The sequence below is a fragment of the Lipotes vexillifer genome, unplaced genomic scaffold (assembly GCF_000442215.2).
Source record: "Lipotes vexillifer unplaced genomic scaffold, Lipotes_vexillifer_v1.1 scaffold727, whole genome shotgun sequence".
Taxonomy (NCBI): Eukaryota; Metazoa; Chordata; class Mammalia; order Artiodactyla; family Lipotidae; genus Lipotes; species Lipotes vexillifer.
Genome location: NW_006771347.1, coordinates 828,805 through 838,835, shown reverse-complemented (window position 1 = coordinate 838,835; position 10,031 = coordinate 828,805). Strand labels below are relative to the sequence as shown.

The window sequence follows — 10,031 nt, the reverse complement described above, 5'->3', positions numbered from 1 at the left end:
CTCATTTAATGCACTATCATTTTAGGAAAATGATTCCAGCTCTGTTTTCTGGTACCTGTGGCAACAAATGTGTAGATATATCAGAAATAGTATTTGTTTGTACTAAAATATATTCCCCATGCCTTCCAATTCCTAACTGATGGAGCAGGCATTTTGCACTCTGGTGTGGATACAGAGTAACAATTTGTCCATTCTAGTCAACTGTCTTGACTACCCAGGCGGAAGCAATTTCCCACCAGGTTAAACAACACTCCAAAGCCTTCTTTTTGCTCCCCTTACTTCCTGGCCTGTATCCTTAGTACGTAGTTTGTAAACATTATCACAGAGGGTTTGGTACTTTAATTTGTGCATCTAAAAGGTTGAACAAAATTCACCATGTTTGCCCTTCAGTACATTAGATCTGCAGCTACATTAGTTGTCTCTGTGTCTTTAGATTTTGCAAAAGGGAACTGAAATCCAGCAAATCGTATTAGAAGCCCGTTCAAAAAGTGAACAAAAAAGCAAATGAAAACCACCCAGAACGAAGTGGTGTATTTTTCACTTTGTGTTTTGTAGGCATAAGTTCCTTCTTTATAATTTGCAATTTTTTCTGAGAGGCGGTGGATTTTCACTTCAGAGGCAAACAGTATCATGACAAGACAGCCGCAGGAGCCTGCAAGAGAAAGAACAAACAGCATGTTGGGTCAAATACTTCCTGATTGTAAGGGACAGGAAAGAGGGTTTGTGTCCAAACTAAAGAAAGCCTTTTTCCGTCATCCTCATTTGCATTCTTCTGCAAAAATATATTTCAAATTTGTAATCACGAGCCTGGTTCTCCAACCGATGGCTGGTAGCGCCTGGGTTATGGCTCTGCGTGAGAAGACTTTCGGGGGTGGTGTGGGTAGAATCAAGCCGGTCTTACAAAGACTGGGGGACATTCCACTTTGCGTGAGGAGAAGGCTGAATTGCTGGGCACCTTAAAAGCACAGTGGTGGAATCAGGCTATAAAGCAGCCACTGCTATGGTGTGGCTTCAAAAGAACAATTTATCTGTACTTCACAGGTCATGCAGAAGAAATGGCAGTCATCCAGCCCCCTTGTGAAAGGGCTGAGGGTTTCCTTCAGAAGGCTTACATGGCTTCTCCCCCTCCTCGGGCTCCCACCTGGCCACAGCTGCCCAGACGTGTCCCTGAGCAAAGGCAGCCATGGATAAGGTGTCAAGGCGGAGAGTATCTGTTCTCCTTGTTTGTAATAGAACTCAGGATTTTTACCTGGACATGTGGCTGACTTGAATGAGGGCTACATTGGTTGAGGGGGGCTGGGATGTAGGGGCCGGAAAGTTGCCTTGAAGTGTGCAGTATTAGGGGCCTGCACTCTCTTTCCCCTGTCCTCCTTCCTGTAGCTGAAATATGGACGCAATGGCTGGAGCACCAGCAGACGTTTTGGACAAGGTGGCCTTAGAAATGGAAGCCATATATTATGGAAAAACAGGAAGGGAGGAATTTTGGATATCAGACACCGGGAGCCACCAGTGTCTTCAGTGGACTTTAACCTCTAGATTTTTGTGTGAGAGAATAATAAACATGTATTTTTTTAACCCATTATTATTTTATTTATTTTCGGCTGTGTTGGGTCTTCGTTGCTGTGCACGGGCTTTCTCTAGTTGCGGCGAGCGGGGGCTACTCTTCGTTGTGTGTGGGCTTCTCATTGCGGTGGCTTCTCTTGTTGCGGAGCACAGGCTCCAGGTGCGCGGGCTTCAGTAGTTGTGGCACGTGGGCTCAGTAGTTGTGGCACGTGGGCTCAGTAGTTGTGGCGCACGGGCTGAGTTGCTCCGCAGCATGTGGGATCTTCCCGACCAGGGCTCGCACCCATGTCCCTTACATTGGCAGGCAGATTCTTAACCACTGCGCCACCAGGGAAGCCCTATTATTATTATTATTATTATTTTCCCCTTATTTATCACTCATTGGTAGCCTAATCTAATCTTAAGTGGTGTGGCTGTGGCCTGGATGAGATCTCTGCAGGACAGGAGCACATCATATTGAGTGGTGCCTGGAAACTCTAATAGTCTCTGTCCTGTGAGGATGGAGAATGAGAGACCCCCAGATGGGTGGATGGCATGGGGGCAGAAGCAGGTGGCAAGAGGGGCAGAGTCAGAGGCACCGAGGAGAGCCAGGGCTCCCACAGCTACATCTGCATCCTAGGCCATCACAGTGGGGTGCTAGTTAACAGGAAACTTGCTGAGATGGTTTTCAGACTTTGGTCAAACCAATTTGGGTTCAAACCCTGATTCCGCCAGTAGCCATGTGAAAGTAGTCAATTTTAACCTCCAAGCCTCCACTTCCTTGTCTATAAAATGTGGACAATAAAGATGATTCAAGATTAACACTTGGTATTAGAATTGGCACATAGAAGTGCTCACTAACTGGTAGCTGTTCCCCTGGTTTTTATGTATTTTTTCATCTTGCAAGTCTTCGTTCCACCACACCCCCAAAAAAACCCCTGAATCCATTGGATAGGCCACCCCAGAGAACGTACTGATATTATAGTGCCTCGTTCCTCCACATGCTCTCCCATGAGGTTTATGACTCCTTGAGGAGGGGTAAGTGCTTTTGCCTTCAATTACAGTTAATTCAAATGTCCTGGGAGCAGCAACATAGTGGCTTAAGTTCCCATTCATTAATTCACTCATTCATTTATTCCATGAGACTTATTACGGGCCAAGCATGGGAATAGTGGTGGAGATTTCAACATTAAAGAAAATGCAGATGCTTTCTGCTGTAACAGAGAGTATAATCGGGCAGGGAACTCAGATAAAACAGCTGTAAACCAATCGCAGTGGGTGTCACAGTAAGGGAGGTGCAGGTGGTTATTACTGAGTAGGTGGGCGGCACCCTAGAAGGTCCTTTGGAAGTAATTATAGGAAAAGTTAGCAAAGGGAGGTTGGGCTGTGTGGGGAGAACGCTCCAGACATGAGGTGCTACCATGCAAATGATGTTCCCATTCTTTTTCCGAAGGCTGGGTTTGGGTCGGTAAGATGGGGGTGGGGTTGGTTTGTGGGTGAGGAGGAAAGGTGAAATTCTATTTCCTCTGTGAGAATTTCACCTGGGAACGGCTCCCGCCAGCTTGAGCGTCACCGTCATACATCCCCAAGTAATTAAGTGATATAATTTTCTCGAAACTTCACTTCCCACCAGCCTTGGAGAATATTCCTTTGTAAAAATTGTCAGCCTATTTTTGTATTCTGAGCTTAAAACCAGAGCTCTCCCCTGGCAATACTGTATTATTCCTTTATTGTTAGATCCAACAAAAAGGCTGAGATGCTGTTTTCTCTTTATCTTTTATTTGAGAATTGTGGAGAAAATGCCATTGCTTTTACCATAAGAACCTCTTTGTGTGAGGAGATGGTGAATTTCAGACAGAAGCGAAACACTGTATTTCCCTGGTGCTTGAAAGGAAAATTCAAGCTCGGTTTTCTTTTTCAAGTTGTTAAATATTTTAAAGGTACTGCTTTGTTAAGGAGAAAGCATCACACTGAGACTGCATTTCAAATTCTTAAAGTAAAAGTTGCTTGGGTATCTAAGACCCATAGCCCTTTACTGGAGCTAATGCTTCAAGCATGCAAGCTCCCCAAACACAATATAGTTGTTAAGAGGATGGTCGGAGATTCTGCTCTTGGAGTCTGGGGTTGTCCGTGAGGTCAGCTTGGTCATTTCAGAGTCAGAGCATGGAAACCCAGCCTGAGTCTCTGCCAACCCCTCAGCGACGCTAGGACACGTGGAAGGAAACAACTCAGTGTGAATTTAGGATATTTTTGCCTCTCTCTGTCCCTGGCTCTAAAGGAAATGTGGGACCACCAATACCTATTTATGGATCATGGACCAAAAGATACCCAAGAAGGGGCTTCCCTGGTGGCGCAGTGGTTGAGAGTCCGCCTGCCGATCCGCGCAGGGGACGCGGGTTCATGCCCCGGTCTGGGAGGATCCCACATGCCGCGGAGCGGCTGGGCCCGTGAGCCATGGCCGCTGAGCCTGCGCGTCCGGAGCCTGTGCTCCGCAACGGGAGAGGCCACAACAGTGAGAGGCCCGCGTACCGCAAAAAAAAAAAAAAGATACCCAGGAAGAGTTTCTGTTTGTGGCCTGGCCGCTGGGGACATGAAGAGAGGTGTGTAAGGGATGTGAGTGGTGGTGGGAACAGGGCTCAGCACGTTTTCCGGTCTGGCCCTTCGCTTCCAGCAAGGGGGCTCCTGCTATGGGTCCCGCATTTAGAGGGTCCTGCTCTCTCTCCTGTTGACACCCCTTCCCATGGGGTGAGGAATGCTTGATGTCAGTGAGATGGGGCCATCTGGAGTCCCTGACCACATGCCAGATGGTACCCCTGGGACCCAGGAATTTCCTCCACAAACGGCCCTGAGCACACTTCCTGGGCTGGCACGAGAATCTTCCCTGGGTCCATTTACACAGGGGTGGATTTTGTGGCTTCTGCTGTACAGGCCTGAGGGTGACCAAGGAACAGCTGTTTGGGGGGCATGGTCAGAGCTTGGATATGTGGTGGAGTGTTCACACACTTATGCTCGAGGCCCTTTACAGCGTGGATGGAACCAGCCACGGGAAGAGAGACGAAGAGACATGGCTCGGCCCTCCTCTCATCACCACATCAGGTGCAGAATTCCCGGGGCTCAAGAAGTCTAAATTTGCATCTGGCCTCCAGGTCCAGGTACTAGAGAGATGTGTGTCAAGGGTGAAGGATAAACGTGTTTCACTGAATAGTCTATTAGCTTATAACTTTTCAATGATGAGACACGTGGTATGTGGGCTTTCATTCATGCTCTTGCCCAAGGGTTAGGATCAAGCCTGCATGCTTCCTCCCAGTTACCCATGTCCCCCCAAGAGCCCAAACTCAGCTGGGGCCATTTGGACGGATTTCCCCCTTGTCTGTCTATCTGACCAACACTGCTCCAGCTCATAAGAAAGGTTAAAGTACACCAAATTTAGGGAAACCCGACAAGCCTTGCTGAAGCTAGAATTTGGAAGATAACCAGGCATACGAGGTTTTGCTACCGGGTGTCTTTACTCAAAGACGAGCCATTTTCCTTTCACATGTTTGATTTCCCCACCATCTGGCTGGTACCGTAGTGTTGTTTTTTTTTTTTTTCCCTTCTCCTTTTAATGACTTTGATTACTGAGTTAATTTCTGACTGAACAGGAGAGCTGAGTTATAGGGCTGTCACACCATGAATTACCAGTCAGTTAACAAACACGTGTCATGTACTAGACACTACACACTCAGGACTCTCCTCTGGCAGCTGAAACTACAGAATCGGTCACCTCTCCCCTCCAGTCCCTTACAATATAGGGAATGAAGGTCACAGCCAACAAGAAAGCTGCTTCTTTATCCCTCGGTGACCCCTGAGAGTGACTATACTTTATGGGTGGGAAGATCCCGCCAGGGTCCATGGGAGTCTAGGGTACCATGGGTTTCAGTAGAAATGTGTTCTCAAAGGTGAAAAAAACCTCTGAAACTTTCTCCTATTATCACTAAGATTGCATCTGGGAAATAGTAAATTAGAATTTCTATTCCATTTAAAGTAATGGCCAAGATTTCCAGAAAGCTAACATGTCATCTTTAAACTCTCTTAGAGATGATGAGTGGAAGCAGGATTTGCCACTCCCAAATATATCACTTCAACAGATTGATTATTTTGAATTAAAGTTACTTAAGAAACAACTAGTGCAAGAAGGACACTCTGACCTTCCTCTGTCTCCCTGAAATCAGGAAACAAATTTCCCACGTGAAGCATACCCTCCCTGCACCTGGAGGGTAGAAGGCATCCTTATCACCAGAGATAGGGAATTCAGGGCCGAGATGACTGTAGACACAAACCCTGCTAGTTCTTCGCTAATTTCCTGCCCCAAGCCCAAACCACTTTGGTCAGTTTTTCACAAATTTATTGTTTCTTTGTCTGAAAGGTATAAACGCGGCCTGCTTGGGCCAGTTCTTTGAGTCTCATATTTTATGAGCTCCTGTACGTATGAAACGAAATTTGTTCTCCTGTTAACCTGTCTTATGTCAGTTCAGTTACGAGGCAGCCGAAGAACCTGGAAGGGGAGAGAGAAAACTTTTTCTCCCCTACGATGACAACTGTTAGAGGCATTCCATTTGCTCTACAGAATGATAAGTTGAAGATTTCCTTCTTTAAGGAGTCTTGAGAGATGGTACATGGGGTTGAAAAAGCCACAGCTTTTCAGGTGTAAGCGCTAATTTTCTGTGAAAGTATGTAATCTGACTAGAAAGTCAGTTATTATTGGTGAGATCTCCAGCAAAGATTTCTTCCCCAAATGGAAGCTGCTCCAGTTCCAAACTGCTTTAGAGACCAACGGCTACCATCTAGACCAGTAAAGCAAGCTGATATCTAAGTGTAGATTTTGAGGTCATAATGGAGAGCAATTTGGTCATGTATTTCCAAAGAGCAGGTGTGGAGGAAGTTATAACACCAGTTGGGTTGAGCTTTTCCCCTTCTTCTGTGATATAATGTCTTCTGCAGTGGAGAGCTGAAGAGCCCATATCTAACTTAAGTTTTACAAACGTCATGTTAGTGAGAAGAGTGATTCATGCAAAGATCTTTCTCTCATTTGAACTGATTTTCAGAAAAGGAGATTGTCATGTGTTACTAGAAAATATGTAGAGCTGCTTCTGTTTTATTCTTTTACCAACAAATACTTATTGGATGCTGACTGAACTATTCCGGGCACTGGGGATACAGCACTGAATAAAGCAGACAAAAGTCCCTATCTTCATGGAGCTCTCAGTGGTAGAGAGAGTGGAGAGAGAGGCTACAACAAAATAAGTAATTCCATTCTGTAGTTTATCAGAGTGTGATGTGTACTAAGGAGGATAAAATAAAGCAGGGAAGAGGATGGCCTGGGGAGGCCTCAGAGAGGAGATGACACTTTAGTGCCTCTTGAAGAAGTCGGGGGTGAGAAGGTAGGTATTGGAGGGGAAGAGCATTTCAAGCTGAGGGAACAGCGAGCGCGAAGGGAACCAGGGGATTTGAGCAGAGAGAAGAGAGCCAGGCAGAGGGGAGTGAGAGGTGAGGTACGTGTGAGGGTTTCTAGGGTGGGCACAGCAAGTGCTGCTTTGGTGGTCGTAGCAAGGACTTGGGTTGTGACTCTAAATGAAACAGAGGGGAGACACTTGTGCATGTTCTGAACAGGACAGGAGTCTCTTTGCAGTTGCGACAGGACAAGATTGAGCATCTCCTTGCACCAGATCATGCACGGCCGGGCCCTGTGCAAAGCGAGTTAAACAGTCCTTCTGTTGTGTCCTTGACGTGAATGACCTGAATGCAATCCCGTCACTACGGTTCTGCCCCTTCAGATGCTGCCCTGTAACTCAAAACAAAATTCCTTGTCCGTTGACCATCACGGGCTGGCTAATGTTACTTCTCTTCCTTCTGTGGCCTCCTTCCAAAGTTTATGCTGAGAAACTAGTCTTTTTTTTGCTGGCTTGTTCCTACCACCAATCCTATCCTTCCTCAGGCTCTGTGGCTTTAATGCCCAGGTGTCCCTGGATCTTTCTCAGACTCTGAACAACAGCTCCTCCATAAGGACTGAAGTGGAACTAAGTCGCAGGTGGTTTTTCACTAACAGTTGCAGAATAATGTGCGCTAGACTTATTACAGAGGCCAGGATATTATGAATACTGAAACTGATATATAACGTTAAGCATCCTTCTATTTCTGTACTGCTCTTTATTTTCCTGTCTTCTTGTTTTACATATGACTGAGCTTATTTATGTTCCATGCCACGGCTGTAATTTTCGTAATTAATTATGCCCACATTAGGAGTATCCCCTTTTTAAAGAAAGGCAGTTGTTTTCTTTTTTTGCCTTGCTTGGTGTAACTCAAACGTGATGCTGCATGTAAGACAAGGCATAATAAATACGCTTTGCAATAAGTCCACATTTCGGTGGTTTTCATCACCTCTAAAAGGCCTGAACCAATACATTTCATAGCATCCTCAGGGAACATTCCCTGAACTGTCTATAGGATATTCCACTAAGGATCCATGGCAAGTCTTCCACGTAACCTGCTCTCTTACATGCATATGTGGGTTAGACTCTCTACCATCAATTGGGAACCTTCTCGAATGGAATGTATAACAGGCATATCTCAGAGCTCCAGTGTGAAACTATGGGTCTAGTTGCTGCTATACTCAGCTCCTCCTATTGGGGCACCTGCTCTTTCTCTACCTCCTTAATTTGAGTGCCTCTCTCTCTCCTACTGTGTTATAAACCTTGAGGAAAGTGTTTTTGTTTTCCCCATTCTGCCTTCCCCTGCCACCCTTCCCTCCCTCGCGTTGACTCTCGCAGGTGGCCCCCCTTTCCCATACTTCATTGTCGATCTGTACGCTTTTTTTTTTTTTAACTTTTAATTGGAGTAGAGTTGATTTACAATGTCATGTTAGTGTCTGGTGTACAGCAAAATGATTCAGTTATTTATATATATATATATATATATATATATGTATATATATTCTTTTTCATATTCTTTTCCATTATGGTTTATTACAGGATACTGACTATGGTTCCCTGTGCTCTACAGCAGGCCTTGCTGTTTATCTGTTTTTTTTTTGTTTTTGGTTTTTTTTTTTGCGGTACGTGGGCCTCTCCTGTTGCAGAGCACAGGTCTGGACGCGCAGGCTCAGCGGCCACGGCTCACGGGCCCAGCCTCTCCGCGGCATGTGGCATCTTCCCAGACCGGGGCACGAACCCACGTGCCCTGCATCGGCAGGCGGACTCTCAACCACTGCGCCACCAGGGAAGCCCTGTTTATCTGTTTTATATCTAGCTGTCAGTATCTGCTAATCCCAGACTCCTAATTTATCCCTTCCCCACACCCTCCCCCGCTTTGGTAACCATGTTTGTTTTCTATTGTTGGCCTGTACTCTTGAACCATCCCCCTCTTGTAGCCTCTGGGACACCACGTCTCCTGATTTTCCTTCTTCCTCTCCAGACACACCTAGTCAGTGTCCTTTGCTGCCTCCTCCTCTTTCTTGTCAACCCCAAAATTAACTGATGGTGTTATTCAGGGACTGGTCCTAGGCCAATTTTTCTCTATCTACATTCTCTTCCTAGATGATCTCACCCACGTTCATTGCTTTGAATGATATCTATATCCTGACAACTCTTAAATTTATGTTTTTTGTCTAGACCTCTTCTCTGAGCTCCAGACTCATATATCTGACTGTCTACTTGAAATGTCCTCTTGAACATCTCATAGGATCTCAAACTTGACATGCCCTAAATGGAACACTTGATTTCTAATGCTAAGCTCCTCTCCCCACTTCTTTTTTGCCCTAAACTCTAAGCCTGTTCCTTCCCTGTCTTATCCAGCTGGGTTAATGCCACCACTGTCTACTAATTGCTTAAGCTACCTACAAAACATTTTGGATCTACTTTGAAAATGTTTTTAGAATACATTCATCTCTCTCCATCTCCAATGCAATAGCCTAGTCTTTCACCAGACATTTCTTAAAAGGGAAATCAGTTGGACTTCCCTGGTGGTGCAGTGGTTAAGAATCCACCTGCCAATGCAGGGGACACGGGTTCGAGCCCTGGTCCAGGAAGATCCCACATGCCAGGGAGCAACGAAGCCCATGTGCCACAACTACTGAGCCCACGTGCCACAACTACTGAAGCCCGTGTGCCTAGAGCCCGTGCTCCACAACAAGAGAAGCCACAGCAATGAGAAGCCCATGCACCACAACGAAGAGTAGACCCCGCTCGCCACAACTAGAGAAAGCCCGTGTGCAGCAACGAAGACCCAATGCAGCCAAAAATAAATAAATTTATAAAAAATTAAAAGGTAAATCAGCTATCAGACAGCTTCTTAAGGACTTTCAGAAGTGTCTCATTGCAATTAGAATCCATTCTGAAAGACTTGCCGTGGCTTTTGAGGTCTGACATTAACTGACGTCAACTGATCTAATTTTTTTTTTTTTTTTTTGGCCATTTTCCCCTCACTGCCTGTTTTCTAGCCAAATGGGCCTTCTT

At 45.7% G+C, this 10,031-nt stretch overlaps 1 protein-coding gene across 2 annotated transcripts in view; it reads right to left on the bottom strand.

The window, feature by feature from the left end:
• Positions 1-377: 377 nt before the first annotated feature.
• Positions 378-10,031, bottom strand: part of CLRN1 (clarin 1) — a 37,687-nt gene continuing 28,033 nt past the window's right edge. The window contains exon 3 of one of the 2 annotated variants that reach the window (XM_007446640.1): positions 378-652. In XM_007446640.1, the coding sequence (XP_007446702.1) occupies positions 387-652 (266 nt within the window). In that variant the 3' untranslated portion in view covers positions 378-386. Of the gene's footprint in view, positions 658-10,031 lie in introns of both variants that reach the window. The other variant, XM_007446641.1, reaches the window with a different exon arrangement.